This window comes from Rutilus rutilus (assembly GCF_951802725.1).
Source record: "Rutilus rutilus genome assembly, chromosome: 16".
NCBI lineage: Eukaryota > Metazoa > Chordata > Actinopteri > Cypriniformes > Leuciscidae > Rutilus > Rutilus rutilus.
Window position 1 is genome coordinate 9,358,765 of NC_140224.1, and position 25,977 is coordinate 9,384,741.

The 25,977-nt window shown below is 35.4% G+C and overlaps 1 protein-coding gene across 2 annotated transcripts; it reads left to right on the forward strand.

The window, feature by feature from the left end:
• The first annotated feature begins 502 nt into the window (after positions 1-502).
• Positions 503-25,965, forward strand: p4ha1a (prolyl 4-hydroxylase, alpha polypeptide I a). 2 transcript variants are annotated; one of them, XM_084435078.1, is made up of 15 exons: positions 503-635; positions 9,912-10,019; positions 10,200-10,296; positions 11,568-11,719; positions 12,517-12,654; positions 12,759-13,010; positions 14,047-14,240; positions 15,028-15,204; positions 18,525-18,595; positions 21,447-21,546; positions 21,631-21,684; positions 21,784-21,849; positions 21,960-22,028; positions 23,929-24,025; positions 25,117-25,965. In XM_084435078.1, the coding sequence occupies exons 2-15, from the start codon at positions 9,935-9,937 to the stop codon at positions 25,185-25,187; spliced, it is 1,623 nt and encodes a 540-aa protein (XP_084291204.1). In that variant the 5' UTR covers positions 503-635; positions 9,912-9,934; the 3' UTR covers positions 25,188-25,965. The 2 variants fall into 2 exon arrangements, with proteins under 2 accessions (XP_084291204.1, XP_084291205.1); XM_084435079.1 differs by lacking the exon at positions 18,525-18,595 and adding an exon at positions 19,799-19,869.
• Positions 25,966-25,977: the final 12 nt, after the last annotated feature.

Here is a 25,977-nt window from a genome sequence, read left to right on the forward strand (position 1 = left end):
TACCTTTTTTTTTCACCACAGCCAACAATTTTGTCAAAAGTTAGTGTACTTATTTACCAAGTATGCTCTGTCAGCTGAAAACACACACACAAGAGGCAGGATTATTGCAACACAAGACCAAGTAAGTTAGTCATTTTATTTCTATGCGCCAGAACCTTGTTTTATACAGTCAGATGGCCAGAACAACGCACCAAGAAAAACTACTCTGCCATCCACCCACTCAGTTTCTTAAAGGGAAACACATTTGGTAGTGTGTGAAATATTTGCATCTACAGTGTGTCTCCCATACACTCCTACAAAACAGGAACTACAAACCTACTAAAAACATAAGTCCAAAGTAGATAGGATAGATTTACTTTATCAATTTGGATAAAAGGTATGCATGAATATACAGTAGTACAAAATTAGAAAAAATGCGTATGCCAAAATAGGAGTGTGATTTTATGTGACAGTGAAAACGTATAACTGTTAGTTGCTCTGTATAAACAGCAGAAGGCGCTGCAGCTCAATCCTTTTTCCTCTGTAGATTTTTCCTCATTTCTGCTGCGAACGAACCGCTGAAGAGTGAGAGGGAAAGAAGCTAACCAAACAACATTTTTCGATTTTGTTTTATCGACTCATTCCAGAGAGGAACAGTAAGTTGACCTGCTTATTATGCTTCAGTAAACATAACCGCTTCAGTAAACATACTCTCTATTATGGGCACATGCTCAAGACACTCTAGAAATTTCCCTGCATATTTCCATAGTTTTCCCGTTCAGTGTAACTTGCTGCCATTTCTAGCTATTAAAACGCCGGTTCTCAAGACATTTTACTATATCTATTTTTCCGGGGATTTTGCTGCGTAGGTTTGATCAGGTGACGAAAAACCCTCTTGCGTTCTGATTTAAAAAATCGATGCTTTCATAAAATCACAACCATCCCTCTCCTACTGGAGAGATTCCTACAATCAATAGCTGATTGCAACATGAATGGTAATAAAGTCAAGTGTGTACTTATTTATTAGAACATAGCAGCAGCATAATATTTAGATTAATATAATCCATTGGCGTTATAATTAGATGTTTGCCTCTGTAGATCTGTTCTGAAAATATGAACATGCTAAAGACAATCAAAGATCATTTGCAGCGGTAAAAAGAGACACAAGACGCATTTACAGAGGCACTAGTGAAGTACAGTGAAGTGAGAAGTTAGTATAGTAAAGTTACAGTGTTTGGGTCATGTACTGGGGGAGGGGAAGGGACGTGGCACTCAGTCCACATCAGTTTACAAATATCCCGGTTACTGTAAAACATGGAAATAATAACAGTCATCCGTCTGTTGTGACCTATTATAATAATTTAACTTCTTTTGTACAGTAGAGAAGACCATTCTATTTGCACAAGTACACTTACAGAAAAGGACTCTTGTTGTATCATGGTACCATGATATACCATGGTATTATCATGGTACCTATATTAATACCATTGTAAGCTTTTTGTTAATGTTATGCACACTGAAAATGTATTTCTATCTGACTGACCCTAAAAAGTCAGATTGATAGTCATAATATTTTTGACTAATAATGTAGCTGTTACTATATGAAGAAGCTCCACATTTTATGTGAGCAAAACGTTTTTAGTACTGTGCATGGTTAGCTAATAGCTATACAGTTCAGTTTGACAAAATGTAATAATTTTAAATTGAAACAATAGTTTAGTTGAGATACTTTAACAATAGTAATATTGTCATAAAAAAGAAAATTTAAAATAACACAGATATTTTGAAAACTTGAATTGTTTAAAGGAAATTCCAAAATAGATTTATTGGAAAAATATTTGAATCAATTGTTATATTTAAAGTGCTGCAATTTATTGTATATGTATCATCATTTATTTTAAAGAATGATTTAAAATGTAAATAATGAAAACAATATTTTTGTTAGGAAAAGGCCTTACTACATGGGGTGTAGTCCTTATGAGTGTCCACCTTCAGTAAGCTTCCCTGACGTGACCCCAGGCTATTGCTTTTTTAGTGTATTCACTGCAGGATTTTAGGCAAGCCTTCTCTACAAGTCAACACTAGTTCCTCAAAGGTTTAGTCAAGTATGTTCTGATTACATTCTTGTCTTTTTGAATCAAGAAAACGCATTTTAAACAGGCACTTGTTTTCACAGTCTAAAATGGTTTGTGTGCTACTGGTTTCAGGTCTTATTTGTGTTTGTGTAAATTCCTGTAGTGCTCGTTTTAGAAGCGGTTTTTGCCCCCAACAGATGGTCAAGTTTTTGAAAACTGCTGGGAATTGCATTAGTAACCTTTTTTAGTTTTGCTTAGCTTTTCTGAGATTTTTAACACCAGAAAGTTAAGTGAAGGTCAGGGCAGGCGACGGTCAGCACAGTTTTTTATTGAGGAACAGCTTTTTTGTCTTGTTTTGGTTAATAACTTTGGACTGACTTTCTTTTAAGCCTATATTCTTACTCACTCATAACCTGACAGATAAAGCTTTAGTCTCTAGTTCTGTGTTCTCTTTCTTGGGGCTTTTTAAACCGGTAAAATGAGAATGACAATGTGAACAAAGTGAGCTGCTCAACCCAACCTTACACCTATTGTATGTATAACTTACTAAAATTCACAATGCGTTGTTCTTAAATAACCTGCTGCAGTCTCTATTATGGTTCAAACCACTTATTAACAAAAGTGAATAGAGATCATGTTAATTTAACGGAAAAACTGAAACTGATGAATGCGATGTATAAAACTTAGCCATGATGCTGTTCAAATGCCTTAGCTTAGCAAACACAACTAATAATTATCCCCCATAAAATGGTTTTGAAATCATTTGTTTCAAGATTCCTTGTGAAAAATAATTCAGCATGCTCTCAATTTCACTTCTAAAAAGCAAATACTCAAAAGAGTCATGTTATCCAACAGTGGCTTTATCCCAATTCACATACTTGTACTACACACTAAATGCACTATACACTAAATACACTTCACTGCTGAAATAAAAACAAAAATGAACCATCACTGCACTTACTTAAGCTGGACTATGGCACTATTTTCTTCTAGAAACAAACTTTTGTTGCATTATTATTACTGTAAAGCTGCTTTGAAACAATCTGTACTGTAAAAAGCGCTGTATAAATAAAGGTGACTTGACTTTGACTTTTAGGTGACTCAAGAATAAAAAAAAAAAAGGATACGTTTAATGTATTCTGAAGCAATGTTCTCAATAGTGTTTTGTCAGTTTATTTAAATCAGCATATTTGTGATATCCTCTCCCTTAAACTGATATCCAGGGCATTTTTACCCTTATTATGGGCATTTTTTCCCTAACCTTATTAAATGTATACAAATTCTTAAATTATATCTATAAATTCAATTAGAGTTATAAGACACTAAAGGGCTGTTACCAATCAATAAAATCAGAATAAAAAAATCCATCTTTCCATCATACACATCTTTCCATCATCATATAGCCTATATAAAAAAATATACAGTACCAGTCAAAAGTTTGGAAACATTACTATTTTTAATGTTTTTGAAAGAAGACTCTTATGCTCATCAAGCCTGCAGTTAAAAAAAAAAAAAAAAAAAAAAAAAAAACAGTAATATTATGAAATATTATTACAATTTAAAATAATGGTTCTCTTTTTTAATATATTTTAAAATGTAATTTATTTTTGTGATGCAAAGCTGAATTTTCATCAGCAAGTACTCCAGTCTTTGGTGTCTTATGATCCTTCAGAAATCATTCTAATATGATGATTTGATACTCAGTTATTATCAATGATGGAAACAGTTGTGCTGTTTAATATTTTTTTGGGAATTCTTTTTTCAGGATTCATTGACGAGTAAAACGTTAACAGCATTTATTCATAAAAACAGCATTTATTCAAAATAAAAACATTTCTAACAATATAAATCGTTACCATCACCTTTTATCAATTTAACGCATCCTTGTTGAATTAAAGTACTAATTTCTTTAAAAAAAAGAAACAAGTTATTGTTCCCAAACTTTTGAACGGTAGTGTATATTGTTACAAAAGATTTATATTCTAAATAAATACAGTTCTTTTAAACTTTTTATTCATCAAATAATCCTGAAAAAAGTATCTCAGGTTATAAAAAAAATATTAAGCAGCACAACTGTTTCCAACATTGATCATAAATCATCATATTAGAATGATTTCTGAAGGATCATAAGACACCAAAGACTGGAGTACTTGCTGATGAAAATTCAGCTTTGCATCACAAAAATAAATTACATTTTAAAGTATATTAAAAAAGAGAACCATTATTTTAAATTGTAATAATATTTCATAAAATTACTGTTTTTTTTTTTTTTTTACTGCAGGCTTGATGAGCATAAGAGACTTCTTTCAAAAACATTAAAAATAGTAATGTTTCCAAACTTTTGACTGGTACTATATATATATAGAGAGATTTTTTTTTTTTCGTGTCAGGGTAAGTAAAAACCTGAACTACCAGCCGATCTGAAGTAGGAAAACAATCCTCATTGTTGATCTCTGCTTAAACTGAACTGCCTCCTCTCCTCCTCTGTTACAGAATTCCTTTGCATGCTATTGTCTGTGCACTTGGTTTGGGATGCACTAATTCTAAAACTTGCATTATTATTTAAGATGGATAACATGCATAGGCCTAGTATATTAGGCCTATATTTAGACATATTAAGACATGGTGAATGCAGCAGCTTTCCAATAAAAGAAAAGAAAAAAAGGGCAGCGAAGGAAGAAGATTGTGCAATCTGCTCGTTGTTCTGCCCTATTTATAAATTGAAGGTACAGGCTAACTGAATGCTGTCAAGCTGCTGGCAGCCCTGTCCTCTTTCACAGTGCCAGCAGCGGGGTGTTGTGAGCGGACTATCTGTCTGGCACAGAACAACTCGTCGTGCCTCAAGTTCCTTTACGCCTCACTGATGAAATACATTCAGCAGCTGTGGGAAGTTAATTAAAGGGATAGTTCACCCAAAAATGAAAGTTTTCATTTGATGTTTTTTTCCCAAACCTTTCTTCTGTGCAACACAAAAAAAGATAAGTTTTTCTCCAAACAATGTCTAAGTTTACATGTACCATTATAATACCAATATTTGAACTTTATCTCATGTAAATGCAATACTTTGATCAAATTGATGCGAATAAGAGTTATTGTAGTAAAATATGTGGCGTATGCTGATTTTAATTGGTTGATAAGAAAACATTTAAACGCATCTTCTATACCACTTTGACCAAAGTGTACGTTTGAATGTGACGTACACAGATGACGCTGTCATGCACACAGATTCGAAACCAGCGGTAAAGAAGGCATCACATTTTTGGGGTGACAACATTGTGCAAAATGAATATAATGCAGTATATTAAAGGGATAGTTCTGTCATCATTTACTCACCCTCAAGTGTTTACCCCTGTATGAATTTCTTTCTTCAGTTGAACACAAAAGAAGATATTTTGAAGAATATGGGTAACCAAACAGTTGATGGACCCCATTGACTTCCATAGTACGGAGGAAAAAATACTTCAAAATATCTTCATTTGTGTTCAGCAGAAGAAAGAAATTCATACAGGGGTAAACACTTGAGGGTGAGTAAATGATGACAGAATTTGTAGATGTAGTCAATGAAGTCAATTTTGTTTGGTTCCCAACATTTTTTACAATATCTTTATGTTCTGCAGAAGAAAGAAAACATACAGGTTTCAAATGACATGAACTTAAATTTTTGGGTGGACTGTCCATTTAATGAATGCTTCCGCAACACACACGTGGGTTATAGACTTCCTTTTTTTGTGATAATATTTTGTTGAGCTCAATAGATTTTCTTTGTCAGTTCCTGATTTACTCTATTTCTGGTATGTTGTGTGTATATTTGACTTTACTGGCACAAGAAAATACTTGTGATTCTTCATTCAGACTTAATGTTCCCATCTAGGCCATGGGAACATAACAACTCCACTTGTCTGTGTTAGTCAGCCAGATAACATTATTTTGGTGAAAACTCAGCAGAATTTTCAAAAACAGTGTAGAGTGCAGAAAATCAGAAAAGCATACAAGATGGCAGTTTTGTCAGTTTGCTGTTATTGATAGTTACAAGCTGAAGTTGTAAATCGTATATAACGTTACACTTTACTGGGGTTGGGAATTGAAAATCGATTCCAATTCTGGAATTAGATACTTGTTTTAAAATGAAAATTTTCGATTTCGCTTATCGATTCCTGTGTGCGCATTTTAATGTGTTTTTTAACCATTCAAGCGCAAGAAGACTAGCCTGGAAATCCAGACCTAAATCTGAAAGATTAATGGTCTGGCGTCGACTAATGAAAATCGGCCAGCTCGAGGGGCAGCACCAAGCATGCATTTGAAAATCTCACTGCACGCAATTGGATAACACTATGACCAATCACAACAATAAACCCCATACACTTAGCTACCAGCGGAGCTAACTGGTAGATTATACTCTTACCGTATCCGGTCGGCAAAACAGCAAAAACATCCTTCTTGCAAAGGAACGATTTGAGTGCCGTCTTCTGTTTCTGTTTTCGATAAAAAGCCAAGTCTAACTCATTCATTGTAGCGGCCAAAGCCGTTTCAAACAACTGGTGTTCATCCATAGGCATCTTGCAATGTTTACTTATGACTTCGACGTCACATCGTTGTCGTCATCTCGCCTCTGGCCCGCCTATATCAGATAACCCGATGTGATTGGTGCAGCTCAGATCGAGGGGCATATTTAATGAGCATCATTACTCGACACCAGAGTAACTCGCTGAGCAAATTCAGCTTGTGCTCTCGCGAGAACTCTGGATTACCAGGGTACAAGAAGACATGAAAGTGAACTTAATTCTGCACTCTCACATTGTTTTCTGTGCTATACATATACATACTATACATATAATGCATGAATACTGCGCTTGAACGGACAAATACACACAAAATTATGTCAAAATGTCCTTGTAAACAAGTCAAGTCAAGTATATTTGTATAGCGCTTTTCACAATACAGATTGTATCAAAGCAGCTTCACAGTATTAAATTAAAATAATACAACAAGGTTTGTTTCTAGTGGAATTTATTGATCGATGAAATCAAATTAAATATCCCCAAAATATCCCCAACTGAGCAAGCCAAAGGCAACAGTGGCAAGGAACCGAAAAACTCCACCAAGTGACCTAATGGTGTCCTAAAACTCCATCAGGTGACCCAATGGAGAAAAAAAAAACCTTGGGAGAACCCAGGCTCAGTCGGGGGCCAGTTCTCCTCTGGCATTTATGAACTAGAGGCCGGATTGTAGTTTGAACTGTAAGATTAAAAATATTATATGAATGCCTGGCTGAAGAGATGCGACTTTAATCTTGTTTTAAACTGGGAGAGCGAGTCTGAGCAACGAACAGTATCAGGAAGACTATTCCAGAGTTTTGGGGCTAAATGTGAAAATGCTCTCCCTCCTTTGGTGGTTCTGGATATCCTAGGTATGACCAAAACCCTTGAATTTAGTGATCTTAAAGAGCGCGATGGATTATAGGGCGATAGAAGATCCGTTAAATAGACTGGAGCTAGGCCGTTTAGGGCTTTATAGGTCAGTAGCAATACCTTGTAATTAATACGGAACTTTATAGGTAACCAATGCAGTGATGATAAAATCGGTGTTATATGATCATATTTTCTTGATCTAGTAAGAACTCTAGCGGCGGCATTCTGGACTAACTGTAGCTTGTTTATTGAGGATGCAGGACAACCAGCTAATAAAGCATTACAGTAATCTAGTCTCGAGGTCATGAATGCATGAACTAACTTTTCTGCATCAGAAACTGATAGCATGTTACGTAGCTTAGCAATGTTTCTAAGGTGGAAAAAGGCTGTTTTTGTAACATACGAAATATGATTTTCGAAAGACAGGTTGCAATCGAGTATAACACCCAGGTCTTTTACTGTAGAGCAGAGGTCCCCAACCCCCGGGCCGCGGACCGGTACCGGTCCGTGGGACATTTGGTACCGGGCCTCACAGAAAGAATATATAACTTAACGTATTTTCCGGACTATAAATCGCTCCGGAGTATATGTCGCATCAGTAAAAAAATGCGTCATGAAGAAGAAAAAACATAATATAGCCTAAGTCGCACTGGACTATAAGTCGCATTAATTTAGAAATGTAGCCTATTTCACAAAAACGTGAGCGCTCTGAAAGCGGCACAAAAAGACTGCTTTAAAACTTTCACAGAGACCTCAGACAGAAAGCAAAAAGCCTGTCTTTAAATTGTATTTCGTTTTGTATTAATTGTATCTTAATTTTAATCAATGTTTCATCACCCAATTGCCAGGATTTAATAAGAAGTAAATATAATAGAAAATATTTAATCAGGACACGGAGGCGCGGGCGCGTGAACTGGAGCTGATCTCATAAATTAACCGAAATTCAGCGTATAAGGTAGCCTACTTGCCTCACAGACCTGAGACATAGAAAGCTTGAAATGTCTAATTTTAAACAGAACAATTCAAAACAAAAGAAAACTGACTGTTCTCTGCTTATGTAATTCGTATGAAATGTGCATTTCTCTCTGGCGCGTTCACTAGGCATACTGCGAAGATCGAGTCAGCATTGTCAACTTCATCTTTGCACAGAAAACACTTGTTTATTATTAAACAATTAAAATGTCTCCTGCTATATTTTACATATTCATAATCATTAATTTTGGTTCTTAAAATCGGTTCTTTGTGACAGCTTTTAGGTGCTTTATTGGCAGCGCCACCCTTACATCGCATCAGCACCGTAAACATGGAGATTTTTTTCTTTTGGGGGGCTTTTTGTTTGTGTTCAGGCTTTCTCAGTTGTCTTTAGGCGCGATATTACGAGTACCCTGCTAATAAAATTGCAAGTAAGCCTACACATTGGATTCACGTTTATTATTATATTTAAACATTTTTTTAATTTTTTTTATATTTTGTTGTATTTATCCGCCGCACCTTAAAGGCCGGTCCGTGAAAATATTGTCTGATATTAAACCGGTCCGTGGCGCAAAAAAGGTTGGGGACCGCTGCTGTAGAGGATAAAGTAACAGGACATCCTACGATGTTAAAGTTGTTTTGTGAAAGGTTTTGTGGGCGGTTTTTTGAACCGATGATTAGTACCTCTGTTTTGTCTGGATTTAATAAAAGAAAATTACGCGTCATCCAATCTTTTATATCTTTAACACACTCTGTCAATTTGGATAAATTAGCGTTTTCATCTGGACGTGATGAAATATAGATTTGAGTGTCAGCAGCATAACAATGGAAACTAATTCCATGTTTCCTTATAATATTTCCAAGTGGCATCATATATACTGAGAATAACAGAGGGCCTAACACAGATCCCTGCGGCACTCCATAGTTTACTGGAGTTATGATCGATTTTTCTTCATTTAAATAGACAAAATGGTAGCGGTCAGATAAGTATGATTTGAACCAGCTTAATGCTTGTCCTTGAACACCAGTATAATTTTGTAGTCGATCTAAGAGTATTGTGTGATCTATAGTATCGAACGCAGCACTAAGATCAAGTAAAACTAATATTGAGATACAGCCTTGGTCAGAAGCTAAAAGTAAATTTTAGTTGGATGTCTGGACATTGTTGGATGTCTAAGTAAACGTAAACAGTTGAGAAAGAAAACACATGTGTAACAGTATATTGGATCCATATACCTTCCGTAACTTTACTAAGGATTAATCTATATTCTTTATTTTACATTTTATTTCAATGTCTAACTTAGTTTAAGTTTTAGTTAACAATAATAACCCTGCCACAGTCAAATATACAGTTTCGCAGTCATTATACAAAAATATTGGGCTTTCCCACTCACTGACACAATTGACCAATCAGAATCAAGCATTTCAGAGAGCTATGTAACAGTTTATAATGTAAATCTCCTTTTCTCTCTTTTAGGCAGTGTGTGGAACAGGATAAAGATGGGAGTTATGAGTGTGTGCTGTATTTTACTCATCTCTCTGCTAAAGTCTTCCTCTGCTCACAATGACTTCTTCACTTCCATCGGTATGCAACCTTATCAACTTTTTATACATTTTTGATTGAAATGCTCCTACAGGTTCTAACAGGCAACCAATTCCTTTAAACACATGTGTTCATAAACATTTACCATGCAACTGACAGGTATGGAAAACTAGACAGGTCATTCTCTTAATCACTGATGCTCAGTTTAACCTGTGTTTGCAGGTCACATGACAGATCTGCTGTTCACAGAAAAAGACCTGGTGACGTCACTGAAAGACTACATCAAAGCAGAGGAAAGCAAACTGGAGCAGGTGAAACAGTGAGTAATATCTATGAACAGTATCAACCGGAGCCATACAACACATATAACAAGTATAAGTGTAACAAGAAGTATAACTTATTATCAGTTTGAATTGGCAGTAACAGATTTATGAACGGGACATGACAGAAACCTTCTAAATTGTTGGCTAAGATACATTCTATTGATTCCAATTATGTATGTCAATAAAATCGGACAATATTTAGTATATTTGTAGTGATACATCAGTATGAATCAATGCATCAAACAAATGACTAACTAACAATTTGATGTATCAATGCGACACGTAAAAAAATCAATATAGATTTTTAAGATGCACCTTTATTTTGACACTCTCTTGTTAGTCACATCTTTTTTCATTATTTATTGTTCTGTATTATTTAAAAAGCTCTTTCGTTGTGGATGTCCCAATTGAGATGCAGTATTTGCAATTTTTTAGAGTTCAATTTTCTTGTTTTATTTTGGTTAAATAAAAATAACTGGTTGTGCAAAAAAGGACCATAATATCGTAATATCTATATATTAACCGCAGGCCTCTGAGTCTAATCAAATCATAATTGTATTGTGCTATGTTTTGAGGTATCAGGTATCAGATCATAGAATGATAAAACGTATGATTTACACCTCTAATGATATAATAAACTTATTTTCTTAGCTAAAATCTAAACAGTATTTTCACTCTGATCCAGTCAGTGCACGTGTGTGATCTTGAGTGAAACGACTAGATGAGGCTTTTGCCAATAAGATGATCGATATTTTTTATTGAAAGGTGGGACATCTTTTCCTATAGTAGCCAATCGCCATATTAAGCTTTACGATTTTTCATATTCATTTTTCTACAAGTGGTTCATCTCCTTTTCCATTAACCGTGTCTGATATCATATTACACAATTTTAGATCACAATAGTGTGGAGCAGATATTCACAGTTGGCATATTTTATGTAAAACAGTAGATATTTATCTAGGATTGTGATCATAGCATTATGCATCACACTTTTGCACGCATGTAGTCCTGTGTGTTTATGTACTCTTATCTTGTCCTTAAATAAGTTCCTTACTTAATTTAGTTAATTCTTACTTACTTACTTAATTCTTACTTAATCTAAATGTTTATTTAGTTTATTTCATCTGTGTTGTCTAGTTCAGTCTGTCTGCTATAGTTTGGTGTTGTTTTTATGCAAAGTTCTGGAGGAACATTGTGGCACTGTGTGCAAGCTGTACATGACAACAATAAAGCCACTCTGAATCGGACACTGTGTGTGTGTTGTCAGGTGGGCTGAGAAGCTTGATGTTTTAACATCCACAGCCACACAGGACCCAGAGGGTTTTTTGGGTCACCCTGTCAATGCCTTTAAACTCATGAAGAGACTAAACACAGAGTGGGGTGAAGTGGAAGACCTAGTGCTCAAGGACATGTCTGATGGTCAGTATCACTGTAATTTAACCCATGACAGTTTTTCACAATCGCTAGGACCCATTTCTCAATTCTTCATTCAACGGTTTTCAAATAACATTATTCTCTTAATAAAGTAATGTACCTACAGGCCAGTTTGCACATTTGCAGTTGCACGTTACTTAAGTTCAAAACCTAACATAATACAAAACTGAACAAAACAGCAATTTTCTACATTTCTTCAGTAATGCCACATAGAAATATATTCCAAATCTAAAAAATGAAATGCTGTCAAAGATATTAGATGAGACTGAAAGACTAACAGCTGTGTAGGTGTTCAGATACATTACCATCTATGCAAAAGAAACTTAGGGAAAATTCAGGTCCAATATTTTATTCTTTAATGTAATCCATGTAATATAGGCTATGCAAAATTGACTGCAGTGAATTATAAACACTAAAAAGTGTCATTCTTGTTTTGTAAAGAAAATGTACAAAAGAAAACACTGTATAGTGCTACCTGTTGTCAGTGTTTTGAGGTCACTGTTTTATGAGTGACAAAGTGTGTTTGTTGAAAACCTTTGCTATTGTTACGAAAGAATGGCTTGATTTGAGACATATATGAAGTGTTTTGCTAGTTTTAGTGCATTTTAGATGTGAAATTATTGCTGTACCAAGCTAAAAGTTAGGAGAACTATGTGAGGAGTAGAAAAAGAAAACGTGACCTAAGTATTGAGAAATGTGTCCTAGCAGTTGTAAAAACAAAACAGATGTTCTTCTTCTAGATATAGTTTTTCTTATGAAAAGATAACCGCATTTTCTTCTAGGCTTTATCTCAAACCTGACCATACAGCGTCAGTATTTCCCTAATGATGAAGACCAGAACGGTGCAGCCAAAGCTCTCCTCCGACTGCAGGACACCTATCAACTGGACACACAGACCATCTCGTCTGGAAACCTGCCTGGTGAGTGTGACCTACATGAAAGATCAGTCTAAATATTTTCCAACCATACTTCAGATATGCATTTTTTGCATTTGTATGACATCTCATTGCATGTGTTCTTGCAGGTGTTACCACAGGCTTGCCATTTAAAAACACCCTGACGGTAGAGGACTGTTTTGAGCTAGGAAAAATCGCCTACTCCGATGCAGACTACTACCACACAGAGCTATGGATGGTCCAGGCACTCAAGCAACTGGATGAAGGAGAAGAATCCAGTGTTGACATTGCGACCGTGCTGGACTACCTCAGCTACTCCGTCTACCAGCAGGGGGAGCTGGAGAGAGCTCTGGAATATACCAAGAGACTGCTCACTGTGGGTTAGTCTGCTCTACAAGACTATGGCTATGTCCACATTCATCTGGATGTATTTGAAAATGGCGTTTTCATTTCAAAACACTCTCTGGCCACACTAGGATCTTTAAGATCTTAAGGATATTTCCAGAAGTTGCTTGCCCACACTGAAACATCTGAATATGTTTTAAATCACATTGCTGTGCATGCGTAAAAAATGATTAAAATCTTACTGAGATGGTGCAGAGAGAACATGTATAATAATAGTCTTCTGGCATGATATTTTTTTTATATACCACTACACTGTGGTGCGTCCTTTTATCTTTAGCAACACTAGAAAGTAAATGCCTATACAACCATAGGTAAATACGGGTACAATATGTGTCACATGTCACAATGGAAGCTTGTTTCTGCTATGGAGTAAAAAAGGTAATTGTGACGTTTTATTTCACAGTTCTGACTTTTTTCTGTCAATTCCGAGTTTATATCTGACAATTCTGAGAGGGGAAAAAATCAGTTAAGAAAAATAAAGTCAGAATAAGAAGATATAAACTCTCAACTGAGAAAAAGGAGAAATGAGTTTATATCTCGCAATTCTGACTTTATTTCTCACAGCTGCAAGTTTGTATCTCACATTTCGGACTTTATAACTCGCGATTGTCTGTTTATCTCACAATTCTGAGGGGAAAAAAAGTGCAATTACCTTTTTTATTCTTATGGTGAAAACAAGCTTCCATAGTCCACACTACAACGCGGAAAAAATATTATTGCAGAAAACGTTTTCAATTTATCTAATTGGGAGAGCGTCTTCAAAAAGCTCAGTTTTTGCTGGACAAAAATGCTGTCTCAGTGTGAGGGCCAAGATGTTGAGAAAAATTAGGATTAATGTGGACGTGGCCTACAATGCAATATTTACACATACTTTTCACATGCCATTGAAGAAAGGAGACCAGAATATCATATCATGATCTGCGAGTTGAAATATTATTTCTGAGCCATTCGAGGTATTTATCAGTTTTCTAAACTATTACAAAATGTTTAACATTTATCTCTGCTGTCTAGATCCTGAGCACCAGCGAGCACTTGGGAACCTGAAGTATTTTGACTACCAGCTAGCCAAACAGAATAAGGCTGAGAAGGAGCAGAGCCCCAAGGAAGAGAGTAAGAAAGAGCAAGAAAAGGAGGTTGGGAAGATGGAATATCTCCCTGAGAAGAGGAAATATGAGAAGCTATGTAGAGGAGAAGGACTCAGAATGGTGATTATTATTAATATACTGTAACTGCTACATTAATATACATATACACTGGAATGTCACGTTGAGCACGAAACACTGATGCATTAGCTGATGACAGTCATTTAATATGTCACACTCACTTTATATTAAGTGTCTTTAACTACTAATAAAATTTAAATAATTGAATACAATGCACTTATTGTGTAAATACATGTTTTATATTGCACTAATAAAACTTCTCTTACCCCTTACCCTTAAAACCATATCCCACCTCAATAGCAGTAAGTGTTTTGCTATACAATATGAACACAATATGTATGTTGTACCTACTATATATTTTTTTACATAAGTACATAGTAATTAAAGACACCTAATATAAAGTGGGACCAATGTGGGACTAGTCATCTCTTTCAGCCAGTTTCAGCTGTTTTTTACTGTGTTGATGTAACCTAGTATGTTTATTTATAGTGGTTTCTGTATTTGAGGTAAGTAATACTAAAGACAGGACTTTTCATTATTTATGCACAACCATGGTGTGTAATGTGGCCATGGCACAAATCTGATTTTGTCTGTTCAGTTCACCACAGCTGAATGCATATTGCATACAAAACTCATGAAAAACACCCACATGCTCTGCTATGCAGCTTTTGGGAGTCAGTGAATGGGTTTTGCTATGGCAGTGCCTGGTTCAGCACATTGAAACTTACTTCTCCTGCTGTGAGAGAACATGAAACACTAACTAATTTATTTGTCTTGCACAAGATATAAATTAAATGTACATAATATATACATAATCTCATCCTTACAGACTCCTCGCAGACAGAGCCGTTTGTTCTGCCGTTACTACAACAATAACAGACATCCGTTTTACATGCTCGGCCCGGTGAAACAAGAGGACGAATGGGACCGTCCACGTATCATTCGTTACCATGAAATTATAACAGAAAAAGAAATGGAGAAGGTCAAGGAACTGGCCAAACCGAGGGTGAGTTCAACTTTTATACACATTAAAATGTTTATAAATATGTATACTATTAATGGGCAAAATGCCATTAACAACACCCCTAGTCCAGTAATTTCTGTGATGGTCCCTTCACCCAAAAATTCTAATTCTGTCATAATTTACTCACGTTGACCTCAACCTCGTGTTGACTTTTGTTCATCTTAGGAACAAAAATTAAGATATTTTGAATTCTTCTCTGATCATTTTTTCCATCCATTGAAAGTCCTCACAACCCAGACTTTCATGCATCAAAAAGTTCATAAAGACATTATAAAGGATTTATATGAATTGAAAATACAAGTCTTCTGAAGAGACACGGTCGCTTTTTATGATTTAACCGATTTAATTTAGCCTTTGCTTTACATATTAACATTGATCAACGCACATACATGGAGCACATCAAAAATTGGACAGTAATTGGAAGCTCCAACATGCTTGCTTAATGTGAGGAAACCAATGAGGTTTGTTCTCGCGCATCAAGCAAGTAGGGTTGAACTTCTGTTTACCTTATTTGTTTTTAAATTAAATGTTCATCAAGAATATGGATGTGGTGTTCAGGTGTCCACTTCCTTTTGGCCATGCACTGCATTTTCTGGAAAAAACATCACACCAGGACAAAATTGCATTGTTGAAAAAAAAAAAAAACCCTGATAAGTCACATCGGTTCAAGAGTGTGTGTGTGTGCGCGTGTGTGTGCGTGTGTGTGCGTGTGCGTGCGTGTGTGCGTGCGTGTGTGCGTGCGTGTGTGCGTGCGTGTGTGCGTGCGTGTGTGCGTGCGTGTGTGTGTGCGTGTGTGTGTGTGTAAAAATATTGGTTACACTTTACTGTAAAGTTTCTTTTGTTAACTACATTAGTTAATTTAAACTAACAATGAATAATACTTGTACAGCGTTTATACAACTTAGTTAATGCTAATTTAAACATTTAAAGGGGTCATGAATTGAGAAATCATCAATTGTTCTTGATCTTGTGACATGCAAGAGGACATTGTACTATTACAGTTTTTCTCGATTGCTTAAACACTATAACCGTGTGTTGATCTAAAATTTCAAAACCATAATGCCATTTATCAAAAAGCACACCCATTTCCCTAAACTATAAACGCTATTCCCTGTTTTGACACATGAGTCAGATTTGTTGAACTGTCACTGCAAAACTCTACACACAAATCCCTTCATTTCTCATTGCCTAGACCATGTTGTCATTTAGAAAGCACTAGCATTCAAAATTGTTCACTCAAGTCAGCACAGCTTCAGCTCAGTTAGCACACAATTACCCAAGTGGAAACACTAAGAGTCAAAATTTAACACACATCAATCAGAACCTTCAATAGATATATAAAAGGGCCCAAATCAGTTTGAGTTTTGGAACAATGGATCCAGAAAGACATGAAGGAAGAGATCGAGGAGGGATAAGAATGAGGAGGAGGAAGGGCAAGGGCAAGAAGACAAGCAGTCTCAGATGAAATTCAAGTCACTCTAGTTGCCCATGTCTTTGTCAATGGTATGACTATGAGGGAGGCTGGGCTACGAGTAAGGCCAAATTTGAGTCGCTTTACCGTCGCCTCGAGAACCTTCAGGGAGGTGTGGTGGTCACTGAATAAGAGACAAACATTTCCAATAGTCTTTGATGAGGTGTATTTTCTTGCAAGAAAAGGCCAGCAGTCATACAGTCACACAGAGTGGTTGCAGAGTGTGACAGTGAAGGGAGGGCATCCTTTCTCCTTTATAGTCTTGACTCCCAGAATGTTATCTTTCTAGGCCAATGATGGTATTTCAACCATACGTGGAACATTCTTAGACTTGTTCATCATATTGTATCCTTGAGTGGAGGCCCTCCTGTCACGTACCAACACTCTTTACCATTCCAATACAATTCCATATTAGAATATGGTTTGTGTGTGCTCTTTTACTGTAGTAAAAAAAATATATAAAAAAAAAATGTTTTGTGTGTGTGTGTTGTACTGTGTAGTACATGAATGAATAAAAATGTGCCAATGTATCCATTGGTTGTGTCTTTTGTGTTCATCATGTGAAAAGGTTTGTGATGGGGGGGAACCACAAGCAACATAACTTACCAGTTTTGGAAATGTTGTTTTGAATTTATTGTACCAGTGTCTTAGACTATGTTGTAGTGTGTGTGATTTTGAGGGCTTGTGTGTCCTGTCTGAGGGCAAAATTGGGTTTTTCAGAGTGAATGGTTTTGAGTGTAGAGCTTCATTTTGACCTGAACATAGGATGTTTGGGGAATTGGGTGAGACGTTATGGATTTGTGTTTATAGTTTTGAGAATACGAGGCATAGTTTCAAGAAATGTTTAAGCAATCAAGAAAAACTAAAAACATCCTGTAAGTTTTAGAACTCAAATCTTCCTTATTAGTTTTTTATTGAAACCAAGCTCAAACCACAAGTTACGGATTTGGTCATATTATGAAGTAATAGTGCATCGAAAGACCGCGTCTGCAGAAGTAAATCAATCTTCTACATCGTAGCGTGTTTGGCCCCGCCCACTGGCACGTTAGTGAGACGAGAAAGAGTCTTCACATTGTCTACTTCACATTGTTTCTCTTAGTAGCATGAAAATAATCTGTTATTTAATTTGTGATTTAAATTGTATACAGAAAGCGATCACATAACCCACCCTTTATAATCTCTGGAGCTGTACAATAATTTTTTTCCACTGTAACAAAATTTCACCTATAATAATAATACTTTTGACAAACATGTTTAAAATGATGTCCCTTCGAATGAGATAAAAACACCAGTCATATCAGTGGTAATGAGCGATTTTTCTACACAATGGTGGTTGACCTTTAATGGCAGCTACCATAATGAGAACACATGATAGCCTATCATAACTCGTTTTATCTGCGTAACCTTCCTGTTATCTTACACATTCAGTAACAATGACAAATATGCCTGTGAATAGAGTATTTCTGCAATGACACTGTGTAGCAAAAACCCTTGCTTTTATGTGATGCTTTATCCATGTTAGTAGGTTCCAATTTAAAGTGAAAGACAACTAAAGCATAAACCAAAATTCAGGCATTTTCACTTCTTTCTTTGGTAATACTTGAAGAGCATATAAATAAGCATATAAAGCCTCCTATATTTGGAGTGTTTGTATTATGATAAAACTTCTTAGAGTATTGTAACCTCCATTATTCAGGGTTCATTTTATTAGTCCAGAGTTTAATCAAGGGCTCATACAGAGTCAGAAGGCCTGCGCTCAAGCTCATGTGGTCAGCCTATAAGACTACAGCTGCTGTGTAACTTGTGTCCTCTTGGCCGGTTGGCTCAACAGCTGCGCCGAGCCACTATCTCCAACCCCATTACTGGTGTGCTAGAGACGGCTCAGTATCGCATCAGTAAAAGGTAAGGCTTCTGTTGGCCTGTAGAACTGCCAACACACCAGTTCCCCCCTACTGCATGCTGGAAAAGCAACTTTAACAAGAGCCCAGACAACGGGGATATTTGTCACATGCTTATTATGGGTGGGTGGACCAAAGTCATTCGTACACGTGTATATATTATATACGTTTGTAACAAGTAAAACAACAAAAGTAAGTCAAAAGTTTGGAATAATTAAGATTTATTAATGTTTTTGAAAGAAGTCTCTTATGCTAACGAAGGCTGCATTTATTCAAGCAAAACTACAAACAGTTTTATTTTTTAAATATTCTAACCATTTAAAATAACTGTTTTCTATTTGATTGAGTCATTACTTCAGTCTTTAGTGTCACATGATTTGGTGCTTAAGAAACATTCTTATTATTTACATTTCTTGTGTCTTATTATTATTATTATTAATGTTGAAAACAGTTGTGCTGCTGAATATTTTGGAAACACACATTTGGGTTAAGTGTGTTTTTTTTTTTTTTTTTTTTTTGTGGTTTTTTGTTTTTAAGAAAGAAAAAGAGAACCTTTTGAACTTTCTAGTTATCAAAGAATATAAAAATATTAAGCAGCAACAACGATTTGTCAACATTGATGATAATAATAAGAACCATTATTAATAGTTGATAACCAATTATAATTGAGCATCAAATCAGCATATTAAATGGATTTCTGAAGAATCATGTGACACTGAAGACGAGTTATGATGCTAAAAATGCAGCTGTTATCACAGGAATAAATTACATAAAAAACCTGTTATAATATTTCTGTATTTTTGATTAAGTAAATGCAGCCTTGTGAGCATAGTGCTTTCACTATTTATAAAGTGACACAATAGATCTGTAGCACAGTTCATCCCATCATACCATCCACCAGCCCTACAAGTTTGCGTTAATACCATGCATAATAAATAGATATCCCTGTTTGTTTTGCTTTTGGGATTGTTACTCTTCCACTGCTTCTTTACACACAACAGGTACGTAATCAGTGAACACCCTAGTCTTATCAATTTTACCTGTAGCAGTTCGACTCAGGCAGAAACTGCACACCATGTCACATAAACATAAACCACCCATGCAGTCCAAGTCCGCAGTTGGTGTAGTTCAGTTTAAGCTGTGTGTCAACAGCACCTTTCACCTTTCTCTTCTATTTCCTCTCTTTTTCTCTGTGCTGGCTCTTTAGCTCAGGCGTGCCACCGTGCATGACCCTCAAACTGGCAAACTCACCACCGCCCAGTACAGAGTCTCCAAGAGGTAAGGGGTCAAAGATAAAGCGCAGAGTTCACATCTGTCTGCTCCCCCTTTCTCTCTTTACCCAGAATCCTCGTTGTGGACCTCAGTCTATAAAACAGTGAATAGTGTGACCAGGCTGCAGAGACAGACATATTTATCTTGATTCACATGTATAAAAATGATGTACAAAAAGCACAAAATAATGTCTAGGATCTAAAAAGCATTAAAGGGATAGGTCACCAAAAATACATGTTCTGTCATCATTTACTTAATCTTTTAGTTCCAAATCTGTATGATGTTCTGTAGAACACAAAAGAAGATTCTTTTTTTTATTTTTTTGAAAAGTTTTTTCCATGCAATGGAAGTCATTGGGGTCCAAATTAGATATTCATTATTCGAGTGAGTAAATGAATGAGTGAGTGAGTTTATTTTTCCTGGGAAATATAGAAATTACACACTTCAGTATGGAAACTTGTTTCCGCCACAGAATAAAAAATCAAAAAGGTAATTGGGACTTTTATCTCACAATTCTAAGAAAAAAAGTCAGAATTGCGAGTTATAAACAAGTTTATATCTCACCATTCTGACTTTATTTCTCACTGTTGCGAGTTTATAACTTTCAATTCTGGCTATTTTTCTCAGAATTGTGAAATGTAAACTTGCAATTGCGAGAAATAAAGTTTAAATTGTGAGAAATGTTTGCATTATTTGGCAGAAACAAGCTTCCATACTTCAGGGATCATGATGGTCTTTTATTTGTCTTCATATTGTTTTAATGTGTTATATTTTATATTTCATACAACACGCTGTTATATTAATTGAGAAAACACATGATAGTTGCATATCTGATGAAAAGAGACTACGGACTGCATGGGTGCCTCTCATTATAGAGAATTCTACTTGACAGGTTACTATTTAAAGTCATGCTGCCTTTGTAAATAATTTCAAGTGTTTGAGTAACCCTAGCCACCGCTCACACACTTCAAAACATCAGCTAAACACTGAGGTGAAACTCATTTCTGTCAATAACTCACAGACTGATAAACAAGTTCATGAATATATCACATATCTCCTAATCTAATCTAATCTAACCTAATTTGAAGGGTGGCCACTTTTGACATGCTTAGTGGTGGCGAGTTTTTATGGAAGCTTGTTTCCACCGCAAAATAAATGAAAAAAGTAATTGTGACATTTTATCTCACAATTCTGATTTATTTTCTCGCGATTGTGAGTTTATACCTCGCAATTGCAAGCTATCTCACAATTCTAAGAAAAAGTCAGATTTGTGTGCTAAAATTGAGCAAGTACCTTTTTTTATTTATTTTTATTTATAAACAAGCATCCATAAGTTTTGCGTGGGCAAACGCATTCTAATTACTTTTTTCCCCCTGCATTCTGCATATTAACAATACTAAAATTTTATATCACATACTAATATCTTATAATAAACATTGCATTACTTCATTGCAGCTTTACACTGGACAACTCACATTATATTCGTTTTCATGTAAAAACAGAAAAAAACCCCGTTATACTTTTGCAAATAGTTCTCAGTGGGAATAACGAGCCAATATGTTATTAATTGTCTTTTCTGTCAGCGCGTGGTTGGCGGCCTATGAGCATCCGGTTGTGGATCACATAAATCAGCGCATAGAAGACATCACAGGCCTCGATGTCAAAACAGCAGAAGAACTACAGGTTGTGTTCATGAGGCCTTTAATGCAGGAGACTGAGAATATTTCAGTTCTGTTTCTTTCAATGTACAACTTTATCTCTTCTTAGGTGGCGAATTATGGTGTTGGAGGACAATATGAGCCCCACTTTGACTTTGGACGGGTAAATACAAAGCTCTTTAATCGTACACTAAGTATTTGATGTTGCAAAGCATGCAAGTTATATACAATATGTACCATTTTAATATGCTTTTTCCACTAGAAAGATGAACCAGATGCTTTTAAAGAGCTGGGCACAGGGAATCGTATAGCGACCTGGCTTTTCTATGTGAGTAGGATTTGATCGACTACTATTGTAGTGACTGTCCTGTCAGGGTTGGCTCTGCTATTGCTATCACTTGGTATAAAATTCCCTGTAAAACATCCACTTTGTTGCAGATGAGTGATGTACCAGCAGGGGGAGCCACTGTCTTTCCAGAAGTTGGAGCTGCAGTAAAGCCAATGAAGGTGCTGTGTTATTGAGTTTAGAAATTCTTTGCGAAAGTGATTTATATATTACCTGCCCTTGTGAAAAAGATGTACACGTTTAACATACTTTTAAAATGAGTACTTATTACAGAAATAAAATAATATACAAAAGTGTGAACTTTAATGTTTTTGGATACCTAATTGCATGTTATTTACAATTAAATGAAAATATATTATAGTTTCAATTTATATTAAATGCAACCTAAGAGGTTTTTTTTTCCGACCCACTTATAGGACTTTGGTGCATCTTTAAATGTAATATGTTACTTCAGTTGTGGTAATGTGGTTAATGTCACCACAGGGTTCAAGAAGATGAACAGATGGAGCACAGAATAACTATAAACAAAGTAACTTTAAAGGGATACTCCACTTTTTTTGGAAATAGGCTCATTTTACAACTCCCCCAGAGTTAAACAGTTGAGTTTTACCGTTTTCGAATCCATTCAGCCGATCTCCGGGTCTGGCGGTACCACTTTTAGCGTAGCTTAGCATAGATCATTGAATCGGACAAGACCATTAGCATCTCTCTCAAAAAAATGACCAAAGAGTTTCGATATTTTTCCTATTTAAAACTTGACTCTTCTGTAGTTACATCATGTACTAAGACCGACGGAAAATGAAAAGTTGCAATTTTCTAGGCTGATATGGCTAGGAAATATACTCTCATTCCTGCGTAATAATCAAGAAACTTTGCTGCCGTACCATGAGTGCAGCAGGTGTAATGATATGACGCAGTGGTACCGCCAGACCCGGAGATCGGCTTAATGGATTCGAAAATGGTAAAACTCAACTGTGGAGTTGTAAAATGAGCCTATTTCCAAAAAAAGTGGAGTATCCTTTTAATATAAACAACACAAATGACGAGTAGCCAAGCAACAGCGTGTAACACACAAACAATACCAGACAAGGAACTGAAGAGAAATGAGGAACTTAAATACACAGTGATGATTAACTCAAAGACTCAACAGGTGTGATCGTTAAATTAGTGTCCATGGCAAATAATAACTGACAGGAACTAAGGAACACAGGAAACGGGTAACGGAAAGTCCAATATGAAAACAAAACAAAGGCAAAACGTGACAGTAGTTCTGTTGAATGTACTAGCATTTATGGTAAACTTAAATATACTTTAATGTCATTTCTATTAATTTTTTTATTTCATTATTTAAATATTTATAACTTAATTTGAATTTGTGATAAATTAAGTTTAAATGTAATATCAAAATACATACTACAGTTAAATTGTAAAATTATAATCAAGTACTTGGCATGCTTTACTATGTGTCAACACATCAAAATAAGTTTACTTCTTTAAAGCACAACAAAAGATTATTAAATATAATCATTATTAAATACACTAAAGTAAAACTTTTAAATTGACTATTGCAAAGTGCAATTTTTTAAAGTTTACTAAGTGTGTTAAGAAATGGTCATTAAAGTGCACTTTCTTTAAGTACACTTTGGTGGCATTTTTTCATTAATATTATATTATCTGCAAGTGCAGTTTTTTAAGTATACTTTTAAGAGTTCAAGTACACTACAAGTGCACATTCAGTACAATTAAGCACACTTCTTTTTCACTAGGGATGACCATGTAGTAGAGTCTATTTAGGATAATTTGATGTGTATTAAATGCTTCACTTTAATTTATATTAGTATGCAACATAACTCGGTAACCGTAGGTAACTAAACTGTACGGTTTGACACAACTCTGCTGTTTCACAGTATATACTGCCAAAACACCAAGCCATAGAAACAGGTACAGAAAATATGTCATGGGTGTTGCTTTATTTGTTTAAATAGACAGTATTATAGGTTATAGGTACAACTGCCTTTTCTATTAAGAATTATCACTTAACATTTTTGTGTCTGTGTTTAGGGTACAGCTGTATTCTGGTATAATCTCTTTCCCAGCGGAGAGGGAGATTACAGCACGAGACACGCAGCTTGTCCAGTACTGGTGGGAAACAAGTGGGGTGAGTGTCTCAGACACAATGTATTATCAGCTTTATTTTAATTTTTCTTTCTTTGAGGATTGCCTGTATTTCCTGCAGTATTAGCAAATAAGCACATTTTATTTGACAATCCGTCATTTAAAAATCGTGTTGCGTTATGTCAACCCTGTTACCATCATAATTATTGCTTATTATAATATTGTATTATTCTATAAATGAAAGCAATTTTTTAATGACTTCATTATCCTTTCAGGAAGTGAAGACAAATGCAAATTTTCGCTTTTTTATAACTTTTAACTAATATTGTAGGTTTGTGTTAGGTTTGTTACAATCTTAAATGGTAATTTGTTACTATCAGCATTAAATTATTTTTCTAATCATTTATGCACTTGAGCAACTAGTTAATAATGTCAAATTAAACTATCTAGCTCTTTACCTTCTTCATGAGTATTTCATGCTGTATTAACAAATAAGCACATATTAGTTGATAAAATCCATTTAAAAGTCTTGAAGTTGGTTATGTGTCAACCCTGTTACCATCATAATTATCCATTGTTAAAATAATGTAGTATTCCATAAATTAAAAAAAAAACACTTAATGACATCTTCATTCTTTCAGCAAGTAAGCACAAATAAAAGTCTTCTCTTTTTTTTAATAACCTTTTTTAATAATTGTGTTACTATAATGTATTATTGTGGAAAATTGTCAACTATGTTACCATCAGCATTAAATTTCCTTTCTCTAGTAATTTATGCACTTGAGCAAATATTTATTAATGTCAGATTAGGAGAACTCTTTACTTTTATTTTACTAGTAATTCTGGCTGTTTTAGAATTTAAGCAGATTGTAGTTGACGTAAATACATAATTTAAAAGTCTTGAATTCCCTTGGTAAATAATGTATTAAATAAAAGTAAGTTTTTTAATAATTTGTGCATCCGAGCAAATTGTTCATAGTGCCAAATCAAACTATCAACCATCTAAAGCTTTCTAAACTTTTCTAAACTCTCAACCCTGTTACTTTTCTGAAGGCATGGTTATACATATATTGACATATATCAACTTTTGTTGACAAATTTCATACTTTCAATCTCTCATTGCCTATCCGTTAGTGTCAAATAAATGGATCCACGAGAGAGGTCAGGAATTCAGGAGACCATGCAGCCTGAAAGAGACAGATTGATCAAAGCCTTCACTCGTCTTCCTCATGCACTCCTCCTCCTGGACTCTGAACAGACTCGGAAAACACAGCATCCTCCCTGCTGTTCATGTCTACTGTGTTGACAGCAGCCTACTTGTGACCCATCACATTATTTGTAATCAAAGAGTGTGAGCCTGCCTTTGGGTTACATTACCTCTGTTAGTGCCTTTTATAATTGCACACTATGGTCAAGTCAATTCAAAGGAAGCAGCTATTTCTGACAACACTCCATTACAACAGGCCTTTAGCTATTGAGCTGTACAATGGCATCAAATCACAGCACTGAAGTGACAGCATATCTCCAACACTTATTCTGACTGACAGACAGACCAAAGTGACATGACAGAAAATGCACAGAATGCATGTTCGCCGCATTCACAGAATGTTCGGGAATGGTCTAATAAAAATGATTTTCCCAAAGTGAATCTCTTTGCTTTATTTAGCCTATTCCCTCTCCTTTATAATAAATCATACAAATTCTATTATTGTTTACATTGAAACGTAAACAAGAAAGCGCGAATAGCTGAACACGAACAGATGCTATACTTAACGACGTTGCAAACATTTCAAACACAATAATCATTGTTAGTCAAGCTCTTACATTTACTGATCTGTTTATTACATGTTAATATTAGGCAAACCAAAGATGTTCTGAGTCTTGGTTTTGCATAACATTCTTTGGTGATTTTCTCATACAGCCACACATAATCAGCAAATTGTCAAACCCTTGTTTTTTGTCCACTGGTATCAGAGACACTGGTAATTGAAAGAA